This window comes from Lolium perenne, chromosome 7, assembly GCF_019359855.2.
Source record: "Lolium perenne isolate Kyuss_39 chromosome 7, Kyuss_2.0, whole genome shotgun sequence".
In the NCBI taxonomy this organism is placed as follows: domain Eukaryota; kingdom Viridiplantae; phylum Streptophyta; class Magnoliopsida; order Poales; family Poaceae; genus Lolium; species Lolium perenne.
In genome coordinates, this window is record NC_067250.2 from 318068592 (window position 1) to 318090022 (window position 21431).

General features: G+C 45.3%; 1 protein-coding gene across 1 annotated transcript; it reads left to right on the forward strand.

Moving 5' to 3' along the window:
• Positions 1-240: 240 nt before the first annotated feature.
• LOC127314282 (BTB/POZ and MATH domain-containing protein 1-like) lies at positions 241-2326 on the forward strand. Its single transcript, XM_051344729.2, has 2 exons — positions 241-347; positions 1090-2326. Exons 1-2 carry the CDS (start codon positions 241-243, stop codon positions 2252-2254), a joined length of 1272 nt encoding a protein of 423 aa, XP_051200689.2. The 3' UTR covers positions 2255-2326.
• Positions 2327-21431: the final 19105 nt, after the last annotated feature.

A 21431-nucleotide genomic window follows, 5' to 3' on the forward strand; every position in this document is an offset into this window, starting at 1 on the left:
CTTAGCATAAGTTGTTGGTGCACTTAGGTGAACCTTTTCTTAGAATAAGTTGTTGGTGCACATAGGTGAACCATAGTATATAGGCTTTGGGCTTGACAAAGTAAACGCTAGTTTTATTCCGCATTTGTTAAGCCCATCTCGTAAAAGTTTAAACCGCCTATTCAACCCCCCCCCCCCTCTAGGCGACATCCGTATCCTTTCAGACTTTCAGAAGGGGATGGGAGCACCTCGCGATGGGACATGGCAGCACCATCGCCATGGATGTGGTTACTCTACAGAAAACTTCCCGCCCCGCGAATAGAGAATGCCATTCAACCGCCCCCAGCACGTGATCTATTCTACTTGAGGTGAGAAGATTGTGGTAGGGAGAGGAAATCTAAAACAGTTGTGTGTTCAATCTGACTGTGTTCAAAATGGAAAAGAACATATGTTTTTTCGATAAAGAAAAAAAAGAAAAAAAAACATATGTAGGGAAATTTGATTTGATTTTTGGGAAATCTTCGCACACGCGCACACCTTTGCACTTTTTGATTTTTTATTTTTTATATCTCGAATAGGGGGAAATAGTTTGGATATTTTTTGCAATTTCAAATTTCAAATTATTTTAACATTCAAAATAAATTCTTGAAATATATATATACGTAATGACATAGAAATCCAAAATATTTTCTCCAGATTCTAGTTGTTATGTTCGAGTGATCTGCAAAATTCCAAGTTCAAAGATTGTTTGGTGTGAGAGATACAAAAATAAGAAGTTATTTGAGAGGGAGAAAAAAGAGCTACCACAAATCTTGATGCAATATAGATGGTACGGATACGGCCACGCGCGGAGCATCTGCTCTAAAAGTCCACCTTGATTTTTCTTTTTGACATGTTGATCTGATTTAATTTGAACGGAAAACAGACAGATTTGATTTGATTTGAGTATAAGTTAAGCCGTCCGAGTAAAACCTCCCAAGTCGTGCAAACCCTCGCCTGTTAAATCGCCTCGACACCAAGTCACCAACCCCGTCCCCCTCCCGAATCTCCTCGCGCGCCGCCCCCCCCCCCCCCCCCCCCCCGCGAGCGTACCAAATCGCCTGGTAGCAGTTCTTGTTCTCCTTCCCCGCTGATCTCCAATCGAGCAATGGCCGCGTCATCCCCCCCAAGCCCAAGCGTTTCGGGCTCGACCTGCACCCCAGAGACCGCGCGGGGCACACACTTGTTCAAGATTGACGGCTACAGCCTGTACACGGGCCTCGGGGTTGGCAAGGTCGTCGAGTCCAACACCTTCGCCGCCGGCGGCTACGATTGGGTCATCTGCTTCTACCCCGACGGCGACGAGGAGAGCAGCAAAGACTACGTTTCACTTTATCTCGAGCTCAAGACGGAGAACGCCGAGACGAGGGTGCTCTACGATCTGAGGCTGGTCGACCAGGTCCGGACGGCCCCGGCTTTCACCTGGCCAAAATCTTTCCATGAAGGACCCCGTGTGTTTAGCACCCGTGAAGGCAGTTCTGCCTCCTGGGGCTACAACAAGCTGATGAGGAAGAGCGAGCTCCAAGAGTCGCCCTACATCCTGAACGACGCGCTTGTCGTGGAGTGCAATCTCAGCGTCATCAAGCTCATGCCCCCGCACGAGGAGTCCGATGTCAAGCTTTACAGCATCACCCCCAAGGTGCCGCCCTCCGAATTGGTCGACAACCTCAGTAGATTGCTGGAGGCAACCGAGGGCGCCGACGTGTCTTTCAAGGTCAAAGACGAGGTTTTCCCGGCTCACAAGATCATCCTAGCGATGCGGTCGCCCGTCTTCTGGGTGGACTTCTACGGGCCGATGAGGGACGAGAGCAGGCGCAGCGTGACCGTCGAGGATATGCAGCCCGCCGTTTTCAGGGGACTGCTTCACTTCATCTACACCGATTCGCTGCCTCCCTTGGATGACCTCGATGACGACGACGACGGCAACGATGATGAGTATGATGAAATGCTCAGGCATTTGCTGGTGGCGGCGGATAGGTATGGCATCGAAAGGATGAAGCTGATGTGCGAGAGAAAGCTTTGCCAGAATCTCTACGCCGGGACCGTGGCCACCACCTTAGCTTTAGCCGACCAGCACCATTGCAGCCACCTCAAAGATGCCTGCATTCAGTTTATCAACTCTTCAGATAGAATGGATGATGTGGTGGAAACTCAAGGGTATAAGAACCTCAAAAGGGACTGCCCTGCTATCTTTGCTGATATATGGGAGAAAGCAGCAAAGACTCGCAAAATCTAGTAAGATGGCCGTGGATCAACTACTTCAGCCTAGTTGCTTCAGTTCACATCGTACCAACCTGAGATTAGCTTCTATCAACGATTATTTTGCACTCGTCTAAGTTTAGCAAGTATCAGACTATCAGTATCATTCTCTAAGATTTTTTTGTTTCGTTCAGTAGCTGTACATTATTGTTCAATTTTTTCCAGTTGTGTGCAGTGCGCTTATTTCTAAGGCCATGTCTATTGTGAAAATGTGAATATTTATTAGCAGTTAGCAGCATCATGGCAAGTTATTTAGCAACATATATAATTGATTGGTGCTGAATTTTGAAATTATCAAAGTGCTGATGATGCACTATATTCCAAAATATTAAGCTGTTTTGACATGTGTTTCTTTTGTTTATTCGTAGAATGGTAAAACTTTGAACACCTAATTTAACTCGAGATCATTTAAGCTTTTGGAACGAAATCAGTCCAGTTTCAAAAACCGTTTGCCCAGTCAGCCTCGCTTTTATTCTTTTCTTTTATCCTACATTTGCAGACTAGTTGAGAAAAGACATTATGGATTTGTTTCTTCTATGCCCAAGCCCAAGTCAGTATAGCTGCTGAGCGGTTGTTCATCGAAGGTCGTTGCCATATGAAATACAGTGCAAAACCTCTCTTGAGCTTTCGTCCAAAATTTGATCATGCCATGTTCTGAGATTTGCTATTCTTCACTCTTCAGAAACTAGTGTCCTGGACATGGCGTATGATTTTTTTTCTTCAGGTTTTCAGTTTGATCGTAAAATCTGATCGTGCCAGGTTCTGGAGATTTGCTGCTCGTAAAAACTTTGAAACCACGATTGGGAATAGACAGGAAACCGCTCCCGTCGCTCCCCCCCCCCCCCCCCGTGGGGCGACCGGGGTGCCCCCGCCTCCTCCACCTCTAGCGCCGCCCCTCCCCCCTTCCCCCATCGCCGCCGCCGGCTCTCCCGCCGGCGGGCAAAGCCCGGGCGGTGCTGACGGCGGCGGCTTTCCCCTCCCACCGCGCGCCTGCAGGGCCCAATGGGGCGGTCCGTGCCCTGGCCGTGGTGAGGCCCGCCGGAAGCGGCTCTGTCCAGCGCAGCTCCAGCCGTGGGGGGGCGCGAGGCTGTCGGCCGCGGCACGGAAGGGTCCTCGCGCGCGCCGCTGCTTCGTCCTCCGGCGGCATGGACGCCTAGGGTTTGCTCGTGGCCGTGGGATCTGGGCTTGTGGGCCCAGATCTGGGCCTGTTAGGGCCCGGCCGGCTCCTCTCGCTGCTGGTGGCCTTGACCGCTGGTGGTTGCCAGCGCCTCAGCCATGGCTGGCCCTGTTGTAGGTCCGTCGGGCCCGGGTCCGGCGACCGTAGTGTCCATTGACGTCGGAGTCCCATGTTCTCGGGGGCTCTCCGGCGGTTTTGGTGTAGCTTGGGGGCTATGTCCTGGTTGGCTATGTGGGATGGGTCCCTGGGCCGCCGCTTGCTCGCCGGCTTGGCAGCTTGCCAAGTACTGCAGCTGCCTCGGTGGCTAAAGTCTGGTTTTTCCCCCTCCGATCAGTTTGGCCGTGCCTGTGCAGGTGTTGACGCCCTCGGGATGGTGGGATCGTCGGGTTGCCGCCGACCTAGCGTCGTTGATGTCTAGATCTGGGCCTGGCCGGGCATTGCCAGCCAGTTGGCGTTCACCTTGCGGTTGAGTCTAGTTGGGGCTAGTTCAGGTTTCGACTTTGGTTGGGGCGCGGTAGTGATTTCTGCTCTATCTGCTCTACGTCCTCGCGATGGTGTCCGGAACATTGATCGGGTTTTGGACCTCGGTGAAAGATGCACATGGTTGTCGCATGTGCCGGTGACGGCGGCACCTGCGGGTGTCGTTCCCTTGTTGAAGGCGTCCCGATGATGTCTCTCCTGATCGAAGTGATGGGCTTCGTCCCTCCGTCTCAGCCTACTTTTCTTGGGGGGCTCGCTTTGGGCATGCCTCTCTCGAAGTGTCTTGTGGATCACCCTGTGACCTCCCGCTGGTGTCGCAGCCATCTCGTAGCGTCGGCTTGGCTACTTTTACACGGTTTGCTGCGGTAGCTGATGTCCTCCCTAGCGCCTTGGGAGGCTTTGCTAGGTCGGCGTCTGGTCGTGGTCTTGCCAGTGTGCTTATCCCAACGCCAGGGGAAGATGTTGTGTTCTTGGTCTGGACCTAGTCCGAGCTCCAGGGGTGGTGGCTCTCGGGTCTGGGAGAAAACTTTGCAGGACCTTTGTCTCTGCCGGCGACGATGATGCATACTTGCGCCATTCACCTTATTGGAGGCGGCGCCGCAAGACCCCTCCCTCCTTTGGTTCCTCATGCTCTGCCAGGTGGTCGGCCCGTTGTTGAAGTTCCCCGTGGATTGCAGTCTTGGTGCGGTGGAGGTTTGTTGGTGTGGACATGGCCGCGATTGCTCCGGTGCTGCAGAAGACAAGGCTCCCTCTTCATGGATCAAGTTGACGCTTCAGCGGGTTTAACATTATATGTGTTGTCTTTTGATTGGGTTTCAGTGTGCGCTTGGCGCGTGTGTGTTGTATTCCTAGCCGGTTGATGGCTTCGTTAATTCAAAGCCGGGCTCATTTCGAGCTTCCGTCTTTTTTTAAAACTTTGAAACCTTAGTTTCCAGTGTGCTGGGATATAAGATTTTGGAACTTAACTTGTTCTAAACCAAGCAGTTCTTTTTGGGGAAAGGACGATATTTGGAGTTTATAAGCTGCTAATTTTTTTCAAAATTTTCCTCCTTCATTTTTCTTTACAATCCTGCTGATCCTAATAAAGGAAGTAAGATTTTTTTTCAAAATTTTCGTACGTCATTTTCTTTCAAATTTGGAAAATGATTGATCTCCCTCGGGATCCCTTGTATCGCAACCTCCTGGTGCGTGGCCATTGGATGCGAAGCATTAGACGTGACATCGACACATCCGCGTGTGTGGGCTCGAGGTACCTCCTTTCTCTGCCCAACCTTATTCTCCCGACACAACCGCACGCAGCCATCCATCCAGCCTGCGCGACGCCAGCCCTCACCGCTTGCGCAGCGTCCGGTCGCAACAATCCGCGCGCCGCCGTTGACCCCGCGCCGCGCAACACCGTCGCTCGACCCGCCAAGCCGGCGAGCTCTTCTTCGCCATCGCCGACGAGCCCGCTTCTTCCCCTCGAGCCGCCGCCTCACCCTCCAACCACCGCCCCTACTTCTTCCAGATGTGCCGCAGCGTCGGGCAGTACGAGCTGCTGTCGTATCGATGGAAGATCGCCGCGCTGCCTAGGCCCATGCATAAATAATGATAGAACAATGCAATTAACTATAAGAACTAGTTCTATATGCTGCTAATATGATAGAACAATGCAATTAACTATAAAAATTTAGTATGTTCGCTGCTCCTGACTTTAAGATTATAGCTGAGATTATTCTGTTTCTTTTGTTGAAAAGGCTAGGTTTAGGAAAAAAATGTTTTGGCGGTGATGATACCTTGCTTATGAGCCTATGTAAGATCAGTTATCACTACATTAGTGAAGTCTCAAATTTTAGTATAATAGTTGATCGGTTACAAAAAAAAATATGTTACAGTATATTCCACATGCGTCAATACTATATAAATTGTCCGCATTCGTTTTGAAAATCAATTTTTACTTTACACTATTGTTTTCATATGTTTCATTTCTTTATTTGGAGGACGGTAAATATTTAAAATTATAATTTTTAATTGAGAGCATTTGAGCTCTCAGAACAACACCTGTGAATCTCCAAAACCATTTTGTTCGGTTGGACTCATTGTCTTTTTTCTTTTTCTTTTGCTTACCGTGCCACGTTTACTCCTCTACAGTTCTACATTGTTAAGCCACTTTGAGACAGATGATTGCCTCTAGACTTGACTAATTGTCGCGTATCTAGTGTTGAATAAATCTTGTGCGTCAGTATAGCGTTTTTTTCAGAGTTTCAGTTTCAGTTTCGTCAGGAAACTGTTGTTCGTCAGCCTGTTGTCGACAACAGTTAGTTTCCCTTCAGTTAAGCTCTTAGAGGTGGACCGGGGTTAGTGGTTTTTTTTTTTTTTTTGAGAATACGGTGACCTTTTTATTCCTCCATAATGTTCATGGGTTAGTGGTTAGTTGAATCCCGGATTTACCTAGTCTAATCAACGCACGATCGGGCCGTGGGGATGGCACGGATCAGTTGGATCGATGTGCATGAGTTTCACTCACGTTAGTTGGGCACGATCTCTGTAATCTATCTAATAATAAAGCAAAAAGGGTTCGCCATGATGCGGCTAAAAGGATTCCCTGAACTTCCTTGCAAATTCCTCCCAGGTAAATACCTTTCCTGCCGGATAAACGGCTACAATGTTGTCCCACCATGATGCGGCAGGTCCACATAGCAGATGGGTAGCATATCGAACCTTCTCTTGGTCGTTGCATCCAACAGTGTTGAGCATGCGCTCAGTATCCATCAGCCAATCTTCCGCGTCCATTGGCTCGGGCGCGTATGCGAAAGATATCGGCTTGGTGTTTTGGAAGTCTGCTAATGTGACTCCAGGGTTCTCAGGTCTCTCCACCCTGTTCTGCTGTAGCAACTCTTGAAAGAATTTATTCTGCTGTTCCAGCGTTACACGCTGCCTCTATTCCACCAGCTGCATGTACTGGATAAAGTTTTGCTGAGTCATGGGTGGTGGTGTGATGCGTGTGGTTGGCACGTCCGTTGGGAACCCCAAGAGGAAGGTGTGATGCGCACAGCGGCAAGTTTCCCTCAGTAAGAAACCAAGGTTTAATCGGACCAGTAGGAGTCAAGAAGCACGTTGAAGGTTGATGGCGGCGAGATGTAGTGCGGCGCAACACCAGTGATTCCGGCGCCAACGTGGAACCTGCACAACACAACCAAAGTACTTTGCCCCAACGAAACAGTGAGGTTGTCAATCTCACCGGCTTGCTGTAACAAAGAGTTAACCGTATTGTGTGGAAGATGATTGTTTGCAGAAAACAGTAGAACAAGTATTGCAGTAGATTGTATTTCAGTAAAGAGAATTGGACCGGGGTCCACAGTTCACTAGAGGTGTCTCTCCCATAAGACGAACAGCATGTTGGGTGAACAAATTACAGTTGGGCAATTGACAAATAAAGAGAGCATGACCATGCACATACATATCATGATGAGTATAGTGAGATTTAATTGGGCATTACGACAAAGTACATAGACCGTCATCCAACTGCATCTATGCCTAAAAAGTCCACCTTCAGGTTATCATCCGAACCCCTCCGGTATTAAGTTGCTAACAACAGAGACAATTGCATTAAGTATGGTGCGTAATGTAACTAGTGACTACATCCTTGAACATAGCACTAATGTTTTATCCCTAGTGGCAACAAAGACATCCGTAATCTTAGTGGTTCTTGTCACTCCTCCAGATTCACGGAGACATGAACCCACTATCGAGCATAAATACTCCCTCTTGGAGTTACTAGCATCAACTTGGCCAGAGCATCTACTAATAACGGAGAGCATGCAAGATCATAAACAACACATAGATATAACTTTGATAATCAACATAACAAGTATTCTCTATTCATCGGATCCCAACAAACGCAACATATAGAATTACAGATAGATGATCTTGATCATGTTAGGCAGCTCACAAGATCCGACAATGATAGCACAATGGGGAGAAGACAACCATCTAGCTACTGCTATGGACCCATAGTCCAGGGGTAGACTACTCACACATCACACCGGAGGCGACCATGGCGGCGTAGAGTCCTCCGGGAGATGATTCCCCTCTCCGGCAGGGTGCCGGAGGCGATCTCCTGGATCCCCCGAGATGGGATCGGCGGCGGCGGCGTCTCTGGAAGGTTTTCCGTATCGTGGCTCTCGATGCACGGGGGTTTCGTCACGGAGACTTTTTATAGGCGGAAGGGCAGGTCAAGAGGCGGCACGGGGCCCCACACCACGGGCCGCGCGGCCAAGGGGGGCCGCGCCGCCTAGGGTGTGGCCCCTCCGTGGCCCCTCTTCGTCTCCTTCGGACTTACGGAAGCTTCGTGAGAAAATAGGCCCCTGGGCTTTGATTTCGTCCAATTTCGAGAATATTTTCTTACTAGGATTTCTGAAACCAAAACAGCAGAAAACAAGAATCGGCACTTCGGCATCTTGTTAATAGGTTAGTTCCAGAAAATGCACGAATATGACATAAAGTGTGCATAAAACATGTAGATAACATCAATAATGTGGCATGGAACATAAGAAATTATCGATACGTCGGAGACGTATCATGGTGGTGGTGGAAACTGATCTCTGGCTGCACCCTCAGCCTCTTCCTTTTCTTTTGCTTCGCGCTCCATGCGCTGCGCTTCAGTCTCGTTTCCTAACGTTCCCAACATAATCCCCCTAGTTCTGCAACACAAGATGATACTCATAATTACTCCGTGCGCAAGTTTTCTGAGCTCAACTTTGTGCACAGAACTAGTCACGCAATGGAAATCAAGAAGCAAATCCAAATCATACAAAACATATACCCTGTATATACATACATAAGTGGTCTTATTACAATACTCAAGTCGATGTGAGTATGCAAACTCACTTATTAAAGTATATGTACAAATTTATACAATATTACAAACTATAATACACGTGGTACTTGTGTATTATAGCCACGCCTCCCTTGGTGGACTCTAGTCGATCTTCACTCCCGGTACATTCCAGGCTTCCATCCGGTCGAACGTGTCGTCCTCTGATGACCCACAAGTATAGGGGATCGCGATAGTCTTCGAGGGTAGTATAACCCAAATTTATTGATTCGACACAAGGGGAGGTAAAGAATACTTATAAGCCTTAACAACTGAGTTGTCAATTCAGCTGTACCTGGAAAAGCACTAGCAACAGGGGTGATGTGAAAGTAACAGTAATATGAGAGCAGTAGTAACAAGAATACAAAGAGCGTAATAGCAATATGAGAGCGATGGCACGAGAAGATAGTTGATACTACTTCCAATGACATGTAGAACGAGTATATAATGATGAGAGATGGACCGGGGTTCCCAGCGATCTACACTAGTGGTAACTCTCCAATAAGTGACAAGTGTTGGGTGAACAAATTACAGTTGGGCAATTGATAGGAATCAAAGCATTAAGATAGAACATCAGGCTTATTAATTATGTAGGCATGTTTTCCGTATATAGTCGTATGTGCTCGCAATGAGAAACTTGCACAACATCTTTTGTCCTACCAGCCGGTGGCAGCCGGGCCTCAAGGGAAACTACTGGATATTAAGGTACTCCTTTTAATAGAGTACCGGAGCAAAGCATTAACACACCGTGAAAACATGTGATCCTCACATCACTACCATCCCCTCCGGTTGTCCCGATTTCTGTCACTTCGGGGCCATTGGTTCCGGACAGTGACATGTGCATACAACTTGTAGATACAATCTAAGCAACAATATAGAGCTCAAATCTAAGATCATGCCACTCGGGCCCTAGTGACAAGCATTAAGCATAACAAGATTGCAGCAACAATAACTTCACAAACTTTATAGATAGACTAATCATAATGTATCATCCATCGGATCCCAACAAACACAACACCGATTACATCAGATGAATCTCAATCATGTAAGGCAGCTCATGAGACCATTGTATTGAAGTACATGGGGGAGAGTATACCGACATAGCTACTGCTAGAACCCGTAGTCCATGGGGGAACTACTCACGGAGCATGATGGAGGCGGTGGCGTCGATGGAGATGGCTTCCGGGGGCACTTCCCCGTTCCGGCAGGGTGCCGGAACAGAGTTCTGTCCCCCGACTGGGAGTTTCGCGATGGCGGCCGCGACCCTGGAGTCTTTCTGGAGTTTCGTCAATTGGTACTGCGTTTTTAGGTCGAAAGGGCTTTTATAGGCGAAGAGGCGGCGCAGGGGGGCACCTGGGGGCGCCACACCCTAGGCCGGCGCGGCCAAGGCCTGGCCCGCGCCGCCATGTGGTGTGGTGGCCCCCTGGCCCCTCTCCGACTCTTCTTCGGTGTTCTGGAGCCTTCCGGGAAAAATAGGAGGTTTGGCGTTGATTTCGTCCAATTCCGAGAATATTGCCCGAACAGCCTTTCTGGAACCAAAAACAGCAGAAACAGAACTGCACCGTGGCATCTTGTTAATAGGTTAGTTCCGGAAAACACATGAAATCATCATAAAGTGTAAGCAAAACATGTAAGTATTGTCATAAAACAAACATGGAACATCAGAAATTATGGATACGTCGGGGACGTATCAGCATCCCCAAGCTTAGTTCCTGCTCGTCCCGAGCAGGTAAACGATAAAAAGAATAATTTCTGTAGTGACATGCTACTTACATAACCTTGATCATACTATTACAAAGCATATGAAATGAATGAAGTGACTCAAGGCAATGATCTATAGTTGCTAACAAGTAGATAACATATAGCAAAACTTTTCATGGAGAGTACTTTCAAGACAAGCATCAAAAGATTGCACAAGAGTTAACTCATAAAGCAATAGATTCAAAGTAAAGGCATCGAAGCAACACAAAGGAAGATATAAGTTTCAGTGGTTGCTTTCAACTTTCAACATGCACATCTCATGGATAATTGTCAACACAAAGTAATATGATGAATGCAAATATGCAAGTATGTAAGAATCAATGCACAGTTGACACAAGTGTTTGCTTCTAAGATGGAAGGAAGTAGGTATACTGACTCAACATAAAGTAAAAGAATGGTCCTTCAAAGAGGAAAGCATCGATTGCTATATTTGTGCTAGAGCTTTGGTTTTGAAAACATATAGAGAGCATAAAAAGTAAAATTTTGAGAGGTGTTTGTTGTTGTCAACGAATGGTAATGGGTACACTAACTACCTCGCCAACCGGACTTTTAAGAGCGGCTCCCATTTTATTTTATTTTTGGGTGGCACTCCTTCCAACCTTTCTTTCTCAAACCATGGCTAACCGAATCCTCGGGTGCCTGCCAACAATCTCATACCATGAAGGAGTGCCTTTTTATTTTAGTTTTATTATGATGATGACACTCCCCCCAACCTTTGCTTACACAAGCCATGGCTAACCGAATCCTTCGGGTGCCTTCCAACAATCACATACCATGGAGGAGTGTCTAATTAGTTTAATTAATTTGGGACTGGGAATCCCATTGCCAGCTCTTTTTGCAAAATTATTGGATAAGCGGATGTGCCACTAGTCCATATGAGAGTCCGTCAAAAGTAAATGACAAGGTTGAAAGCTAAACACCACATACTTCCTCATGAGCTATAAAACATTGACACAAATCAGAGGTGATAAATTTTGAATTGTTTAAAGGTAGCACTCAAGCAATTTACTTTGGAATGGCAGGAAATACCACATAGTAGGTAGGTATGGTGGACACAATTGGCATAGTGGTTGGCTCAAGGATTTTGGATGCATGAGAAGTATTCCCTCTCGATACAAGGCTTAGGCTAGCAAGGTTGTTTGAAGCAAACACAAGTATGAACCGGTACAGCAAAACTTACATAAGAACGTATCGCAAGCATTATAATACTCTACACTGTCTTCCTTGTTGCTCAAACACTTTTACCAGAAAATATCTAGACCTTAAGAGAGATCAATTATGCAAACCAATTTTAACAAGCTTTACGGTAGTTCTCCACTAATAGGTTTAAACTACATGCAAAAACTTATGATCTACTTGAGAGCTCAAAACAATTGCCAAGTGTCAAATTATCCAATACATATGAGGCATTTTCTTCTTCCAACCAAATAAAGATAAGTATTGTAGCTTCCAACTTTTATCATTGAACATTAAAAGTAAAACGAAGAACAAGTGTTCATATGAAAAAGTGGAGCGTGTCTCTCTCCCAAACAAGGATTGCTAGGATCCGATCTTATTCAAACAAAACAAAAATAAAACATACAGACGCTCCAAGTAAAGCACATAAGATGTGACTGAATAAAAATATAGTTTCAGGGGAGGAACCTGATAAGTTGATGAAAGAAGGGGATGCCTTGGGCATCCCCAAGCTTAGACGCTTGAGTCTTCTTGAAATATGCAGGGATGAACCACGGGGGCATCCCCAAGCTTAGACTTTTCACTCTTCTTGATCATATATCATCCTCCTCTCTTGACCCTTGAAAACTTCCTTCACACCAAACTTCTCATAAACTTCATTAGAGGGGTTAGTACTCAAAAAATTTGAATCCACCTTGGTCCTGTAGTGGCACATTGCAAGAACTCAATAAAACATTAGCTACAGCTCTCTACGTCTAGAAAACCTCGCTTAAAGTCCACAAGAGACAATGCAAAAAACAGAGACAGAATCTGCCAAAACAGAACAGCCAGTAAAGACGAATTTTAATAAAATACTTCCGTTGCTCAAATCAGAAAACTCAAAACTAATGAAAGTTGCGTACATATCTGAGGAACACGCACGTAAATTGGCATAATTTTCTGAGTTTCCTACAGAGAATTAGACCAAGATTCGTCACAGATAGAAATCTGTTTCTGCGCAGAAATCCAAATCTAGTATCAACCTTCGATTAGAGGCTTCACTTGGCAAAACACAAAACTAAGATAAGGAGAGGTTGCTACAGTAGTAAACAACTTCCAAGACACAAATATAAAACAAAGTACTGTAGCAAAATAACACATGGGTTATCTCCCAAGAAGTTGCTTTCTTTATAGCCATTAAGATGGGCTCAGCAGTTTTAATGATGCACTCGCAAGAAATAGTATTTGAAGAAAAAGAGAGCATCAAGAGGCAAATCCAAAACACATTTAAGTCTAACATGCTTCCTATGCAAAGGAATCTTGTAAATAAACAAGTTCATGAAAAGCAAAGTAACAAGCATAGGAAGATAAAACAAGTGTAATTTCAACAATTTCAGCATATAGAGAGGTGTATTAGTACCATGAAAATTTCTACTACCATATTTTCCTCTCTCATAATAATTTTCAGTAGCTTCATGAACAAACTCAACAATATAACTATCACATGCAGCATGCTTCTCATGATTTCCAAACATATAATTTTTATCAAGTTCAAGAATAGTGGAATTAAAACTTTCAAACTTACTTTTATTAATAATATAACAAGGTAGTTGATCAATCTCAAGAGATATGGGACACATAGATAAAGTCAATAACTCTCCAATCCCATTTTCATTAGTAGTACAATTAATAGTATCAAGTAACATAGGACCATCATCTAGAGCTTTATCATAAACATTTGCTAAGCAAAATTCTTTAGTACCATGCATTTCGACATCAGGCACAAACAAAGCATTATCATAAGATTTATCAAAGTAGCATGGATTATCATAAATAACAGTAGCATAATTATTCTCACAAGTATTACTCATAGGTACTATTTCAAGAGAATCCACAGGAACATAACATTCAACCTCTTTCGGTAAGCATGGAGGACAATCAAATAGTGTAAGAGATAAAGAGTTACTCTCATTAGAAGGTTGGCATGGGTAGCTAATCCATTCTTCCTCCTTTTGTTCGTCGCTCTCCTCTTCTTTTTCATCCAATGAGCTTTCAAGTTCATCAATTTCCTCCTCTTTTTCATCCAATGAGCTTTCAGGTTCATCAGTTTCTTCTTCCACAGGTTCCTGCAAATTGTGAGTGCATTCTTGTGCATTAATGAGTCTCTCTTTATAATCAATGATATAAGGATTATTACCGAAGCATTCTATGCAACAATTAAGGATAGAAGAGACATAATCTTTAAGGTCCTTACAAACAACACAAGTTTCATAATTCTCAACCATGAAGGATTCGATCTCAGAGGCTCCCATAAACACGACAAATTGTTCTACCTCTTCGAACCCATAATGAATATAGCAATTCCGATTATAGTTCTTAATTAAAATTTCCTCACTAAAGCCACATTGAAATTTAAGATGTTTAGTATCCTGTTGAGAGCAACAGTTTATATCATGGCGTTTAAGCAAGATTTTAGCAATTGTATTCACTTTTTCTATCATAGCACTCATTACTTCACCCGCTCTTGATTTCTTATAATTATTATAACATTCTATGAGCTCCAAATAGGTTGTAGGTTCTCCCATAACAGCAGTTTTTAATTTTTTGGTTTTTCAAATTTTTATGGATTTTTGGGTATATAGGAAAAGTAAAACAAGACAAAAATAAACTAAGCAAAAGTAAACTACGCAAAATAATACTAGACAGAAATAAACTAAGCACAAATAAACTAGACAAAAGTAAACTAAGCAAAACAAAATAAAATAAAACAGAGAGAGAGGTAGAGTGTACTCCCCAGGTGAACTTATGAGTAGAGCTATGCCTCCCGGCAACGGCGCCGTAAAAACAGTCTTGATGACCCACAAGTATAGGGGATCGCGATAGTCTTTGAGGGTAGTATAACCCAAATTTATTGATTCGACACAAGGGGAGGTAAAGAATACTTATAAGCCTTAACAACTGAGTTGTCAATTCAGCTGTACCTGGAAAAGCACTAGCAACAGGGGTGATGTGAAAGTAACAGTAATATGAGAGCAGTAGTAACAAGAATACGCAGCGTAATAGCAATATGAGAGCGATGGCACGAGAAGATAGTTGATACTACTTCCAATGACATGTAGAACGAGTATATAATGATGAGAGATGGACCGGGGTTCCCAGCGATCTACACTAGTGGTAACTCTCCAATAAGTGACAAGTGTTGGGTGAACAAATTACAGTTGGGCAATTGATAGGAATCAAAGCATTAAGATAGAACATCAGGCTTATTAATTATGTAGGCATGTTTTCCGTATATAGTCGTACGTGCTCGCAATGAGAAACTTGCACAACATCTTTTGTCCTACCAGCCGGTGGCAGCCGGGCCTCAAGGGAAACTACTGGATATTAAGGTACTCCTTTTAATAGAGTACCGGAGCAAAGCATTAACACACCGTGAAAACATGTGATCCTCACATCACTACCATCCCCTCCGGTTGTCCCGATTTCTGTCACTTCGGGGCCATTGGTTCCTGGACGGAGTGACATGTGCATACAACTTGTAGATACAATCTAAGCAACAATATAGAGCTCAAATCTAAGATCATGCCACTCGGGCCCTAGTGACAAGCATTAAGCATAACAAGATTGCAGCAACAATAACTTCACAAACTTTATAGATAGACTAATCATAATGTATCATCCATCGGATCCCAACAAACACAACACCGATTACATCAGATGAATCTCAATCATGTAAGGCAGCTCATGAGACCATTGTATTGAAGTACATGGGGGAGAGTATACCGACATAGCTACTGCTAGAACCCGTAGTCCATGGGGGAACTACTCACGGAGCATGATGGAGGCGGTGGCGTCGATGGAGATGGCTTCCGGGGGCACTTCCCCGTTCCGGCAGGGTGCCGGAACAGAGTTCTGTCCCCCGAATTGGAGTTTCGCGATGGCGGCGGCGCCCCTGGAGTCTTTCTGGAGTTTCGTCAATTGGTACTGCGTTTTTAGGTCGAAAGGGCTTTTATAGGCGAAGAGGCGGCGCAGGGGGGCACCTGGGGGCGCCACACCCTAGGCCGGCGCGGCCAAGGCCTGGCCCGCGCCGCCATGTGGTGTGGTGGCCCCCTGGCCCCTCTCCGACTCTTCTTCGGTGTTCTGGAGCCTTCCGGGAAAAATAGGAGGTTTGGCGTTGATTTCGTCCAATTCCGAGAATATTGCCCGAACAGCCTTTCTGGAACCAAAAACAGCAGAAAACAGGAACTGGCACTGTGGCATCTTGTTAATAGGTTAGTTCCGGAAAACGCATGAAATCATCATAAAGTGTAAGCAAAACATGTAAGTATTGTCATAAAACAAACATGGAACATCAGAAATTATGGATACGTCGGGGACGTATCATCCTCCTGATAGACCCTGGAACATAAGGTCTCCCCGTTGGCTGGTAATCCGAATCAGATGATGATCCTAAGGAGAAATCAGTATTCACAAACTGATCGTTGAGTGCGTCATAGTCCACCCATCGGGTGTACTCTCCTGTAGCCCCACCATAAGGGTTACCAAAACTCATACCCGACTCAACTTGAGTCGGATATCCTCCATCCACTCCTTCATTACTAGGATAGCTCTGGTTCTGGGTTGTTGCGTCATCATTCATCTCTCCATCATAATACACAGAAGTACTATGAGTTCCAGTATCCGATCCCCAACGCCAACCCCTAGAATTCTCGATAGGAGTCTCGGAACGCTGGTTGTTTCCGGATTCCTCTCCTCCTTCGTATCCCCCATAGGAACTACCCAGGTAGTTCCCAGGTGTAGCAGGTGTAGGTTCACGTGCAAGTGGATCAATGCTGATGTAGTCACCAGCTGAATAAACTGGTGTGTGCACTACATTCTCCATAGGTTCTTTCCCCTTACTCTCCTCCTTGGGTTCAGTAAATTCCTCAAGCATCGTATCAATTGCTCCTATCAGATGATGGTTCAACTGAAAGAGTAATGATATGAAGTTACGGCTATTATCCATATATTTTGCCGCTGCTATGGGTTTGCGTTTAGCATATTTGTAGTGGTTGAGCATGGGATCTTCTTCCTCCTGATTATGAGGAATATGGGAGAACTCGGAATCCATAAGCTCCTTCGTCTTATGTTCCCTTATGTCGGTTATGGCTCTCATAACAGCTATATGGTAGGCTGTGTTGGTTGTCCTAGCTTCTCCAGCTGGCATGACTACGCTCATTCCCAAAGATTCGGGAAGTCGCAGTCCTACTCTGCACTTGGCCAACACCGGTCCATCATAGAACATGTACTTCTTTACTGGAATCTGGGGATCGCACCCAAATTCCAATAACATGGCTCGTAGGATATCTGCAAGTCCTCCATGGTATTCGTTCAGTGTGGAATCCATAACTTTCACGTTTCTTCCCGGTCGTGAACTTGCCATGTTGGCTGTAGAAATAGAAAGATTATAAGATTAGTAATAATGCATCATAATAGAGATAATAAAGAATTATCGCACTAAAAGATATGATTGTTGTATTCTCAATTGAATATACATCATATTTTTAGAGAATTCTTTACTAGTCCTATTTGACTCCTAACGTTTGGTCCCATTTACTAGGTTCCAACCTAAGGTCAAAGCTTTTGCTCTGATACCAACTGTGGTGACCCTGCATACCACTGCATGTTGTAGTATGCCAGTCGTTGATATAACATTCACGAAGTACCATTCCGCAAATATTACATCCCTCAGAGTAGTACAACAGAACATAGCAGGGTCCATAACTCATTCACATATAATTACAATTAACATACACAAGTCGTCTCGGAGCTCCTCTTGGGTCCTAAGAGGAAAACTCCTGGGTTCGAGGCGAACCCAACTTAACTTACAATATATGAGTCGCATTAAGTGATACATTTATTTCCTCGAGCAGCTAAATATTAAGACTTGGTGCTGCTCGGCTACAACTACTACTAGGTTTGTCTAGGCTTGATCTCCACCGGAAGCCTCCCCGGTTCCGTAGACTATGAGATAGTCTACGCCTTCAACTCCTCCTGAGAGGTCAGGTTCATCATAGCTGATAATCTCGGCTCCTTCATTGTTGTCGTAGTCCTCCTCCAGATGGTTCAGACAATCTAAGCATGGGATTAAGAGTGGTATGAGTACGAGCGTACTCAACAAGTTCATTATAGATAAGAGGTGTTTAATGCACTAGCTACGATATTAGACCAGAAAGTCTAATACCAATGCAAGTTTTTATAAACATTTCTTCAAGAGATTGCTTTTATTTCAAAGAGCTATGTCCGTCAGCCTTCACCGGTTTACTAGAACTTCATGGAGCTCCTTTCCGGCCGCGTTCGCAGTTCCTCAATCCCGGAACAAGGAGTGACAGGTCACAGTTCTTACACTCTGCAGAGGTGTGTTGCTTTACCCATAAGAGATCTTAACCTTGATGCCAACCGGGCAGCTTTCCCGTCCACACTTCCTTTGGTGTGAGGCCCGGTATAAGGTCTAGCCAATCATGTTCCTCCGCTACCTCGAACACCCACCCTTTGTTGCATGCCCCGACCCTGGGTCCTCGCCGGTCCCATTATTCCCATATATTTCAGGGTGGACCCCGACCACGACGACAGTCTGGGATCGAACCAAACTCCTTCGCCGGTAGCTGCAACCCATCATAGACCGCAATACCGTGGGGACTTAGGACTCCCCAGCCTCACCAGCTTGCTCCTTCGGGCGACAAGTGTACTACGGACTATGCCGTGGGGACTTAGGACTCCCCAGCCTCACCAGCTTGCCCCCTTGGATTACAAGTGTACTACGATAAAGCGCATCCGTTGATGAACGAGAGGTGGAAACACTTTTGACTACTCCGTCCCACTCCGGATCTTATGGTTAACACGGGTATTACGGCACAAGAATCACTGGCGACATTTGTTGTTTAATCCTAGATGGATATAAACCCGTGCAATGGAACCTCCACCATATCAACACAATCCATGGTTCCATTGCCCACCACATAGTCATATTCATAGTTATGAAAGTAGTGGTTTTGATTTTTGTGCAATAGTGATAACCATAATACTTTGCAAGTAATTTGATAAAAATACTCAAATGACATGAACAAGTGATGAACTTGCCTGAACACTGCAAAGTTTTGCAGTTGGAAGGTGTGGACTGACCCTTGTCCTCTTGTTCTGAAAAATAGCATCATTGTCCGATAAGGGCAATGGTTAAAGAAGCAATTATGCATGATTCCATTTTTAGGGTTTGTTCCCCCCTTCCGATGTCGTTATTATTTCATGTAAAAGGTTAATACTAAGAATAATTTGGGGATACTTGTTTAAAGTAAAATACCACCTTGAAATGGTGTCAAGATGTTTTTAAAGTCCAAATGCATTAATGGACTTATTTTCATTATTGAAAATAATATGTGATTTAAATCATTATTTACATCCTTAAAATAGGACTTATTCTTAATGGTATTCAAAAATTCTCTTTGATATTTTATTTAAATAGAGAATTTTATGCTGATTTATTTTCATATTTTTAAGTTATTTTTAAGAGCTTTTAATAATTTTCTATTGCATTTCCAAGTTTCATGTTTTTATTGAATTATGAAAAGTCCTTTTTGCCCCTGGGCCCACCTGTCAGGGTGGCCCAGCGGTTTAACCCTAACCCGAGCCGCTCGTCCGGCTCGGTCGGACGCACCCGTCCCCTTCCTCTCGCGCACGCGCTAACCCTAATCCCTCTGGGCTCTGGCGACACCCGCGTCGCCGCCGCCTTCGCCGATTTTCTCCGGCCAACTCCGGCCACCGCCGGCGGTGAGATGGGTATCAATCGAACCGCCGTTCGACGGCGCTTCGATTGATCTGCGTCGATCTGCTTTTCCTCGCCGCCGCCGTTCTTCCTCAACGCCCCGGTGACATGGCCGCGGGCGAATCGCCGCGATCTCGTCGTTGCCGACGAGCCTGACGCCATGGCGTGGCCGTGTGCCCCGCCGTGGTGCTGCTGGGATCCGTGCGCCCGGCAACAACTGGCTTGGCGTGACCATGGCCTGGCGCCGCCGTTCGTCCGGCGTGTGCCGCCATGCCGTCATGGCCGTGCCCTTCTCCGTCTACTGGTAAGCTCGCACCGCCTCCCTGCTGCTCTATAGCTTGTTCTTCCTCTCTCCCTTTTCTTCTAAGCTAGCTCTGGCCACGGCTTTCCTCCTTGTGGAGGTTTGCCATGCTGTTGCTGCTGCTCTGCTGCGCTTAGCTCGTTGTATGTGCTTATGTTGCTCTGCTGCTGCCTTGATGCCTATGCTGCTGTGCTGCTCATGCGGCTCTCGGCTCTAGCTAATGCTTGTGCTGCTAAGCCTATGCTCATATTCATGCTAGTTCTTCTTCTATGCCGCCTCTATACTTGCTCATGAGCAAGCTGTGATGCTCATGGCTTGCCATGTTGCTCCAGTTGTTGTTGCTGTGACTGGATAATCATGTTTGGCCCTGGTTTCTTGCCCCTGGCTTGATTGTTGTGCTTAATCCTTGCATATTTGCAAGTGCCAGTGCCTCTGACTAGATCATTGTGTTCAAATTCATGATTATGCTCCAGTGAGCATTACTGTTGGCTTAGCAGTGTGATTCAGTGATGAATTGATATGTGCTTTTCTTGTGTATTATGATCCTTTGGTTCATCAAGCCTTTGATGTGCTTCTGGATACAATTATAAAGTTATTAATTCAGTTATCTAATTATTCAGTTATGACTTGGTTGGATTTTTTCAGTAGCTGGTTAATTCCTGTTGTGGTACTAGGCTATGGCAATCTGTAGCAAGAGCTAGCAAGCTCTGATGATCCTCTGATCATCATTTGCTTGATAGTTAACTGTTGTGCTCCTTTCTGTGCCTCTCTGGGGCTCACTCTGTGCTGTTTATGCATCACACAGGCTTGACCTGATGTGTGCTGTTGCTTGATTAAGCATCAATTGATGCATGTCATGATCCATTTGATCATTTGCAAGACCCTGGTGCATCAATTGCTTGTCTGTTTCATTTATTTGTTTATCCTTGCTTGGTTAGATGGATAAATGATGTGAACTGTGATTCAGTGATGATCATATCAATGAATTTGTTAGGGCTAGCAGGATGCCAACCACTGGTTGGGTACCCTAGCCCACTACTGAACCTCTCTAGTGATGATGTGGTGGTTCTAAGTGTTGGCTTGTGGGTTGAGGTAGCCCTGGCAGCACTGTGATGCTGCCAAGGGTAGCTCCCCCTTTCTATGGCTTGTTGTGGCTTGGTGGATACATCTCTGGGCAATCCTTGTTGGATTTCCAGTGTTCTTTGCTGTTGACAAACTAGATTAGGCACAAGTGCCTATCTGTCTGATGGTTAGCCAACCATGTAGTGCTAGGTGAGTTGGGTAGGCTAGCTGTGAATCTTTCCCTTGCTGGATGCTTTGGTTTACCTCAGTGTTAATACAGTGGTTTGACCATTTCTTCCCTGGGATGATTTCTTCTGGCTTAATTCCCTTTTTGCCAGCATCAAATGGTTTGATCACCAAATGATGATTCACACAGGGTAACCACACCCTCTGGCTTGTGTATATGTTATGCACATGCTTATTTATGAGCAAAACAAAGTTTTGCTCAGGTTGATCTTGTTTATACCTCACTCCTGGTGATTTGTTGGTGTAGAGGTTTTGCTTCTGTGATGATCTTGTGGTTGGTTTACTTGCCCTGCTCCTCCTGGTGATCTTGTGGGGCTTG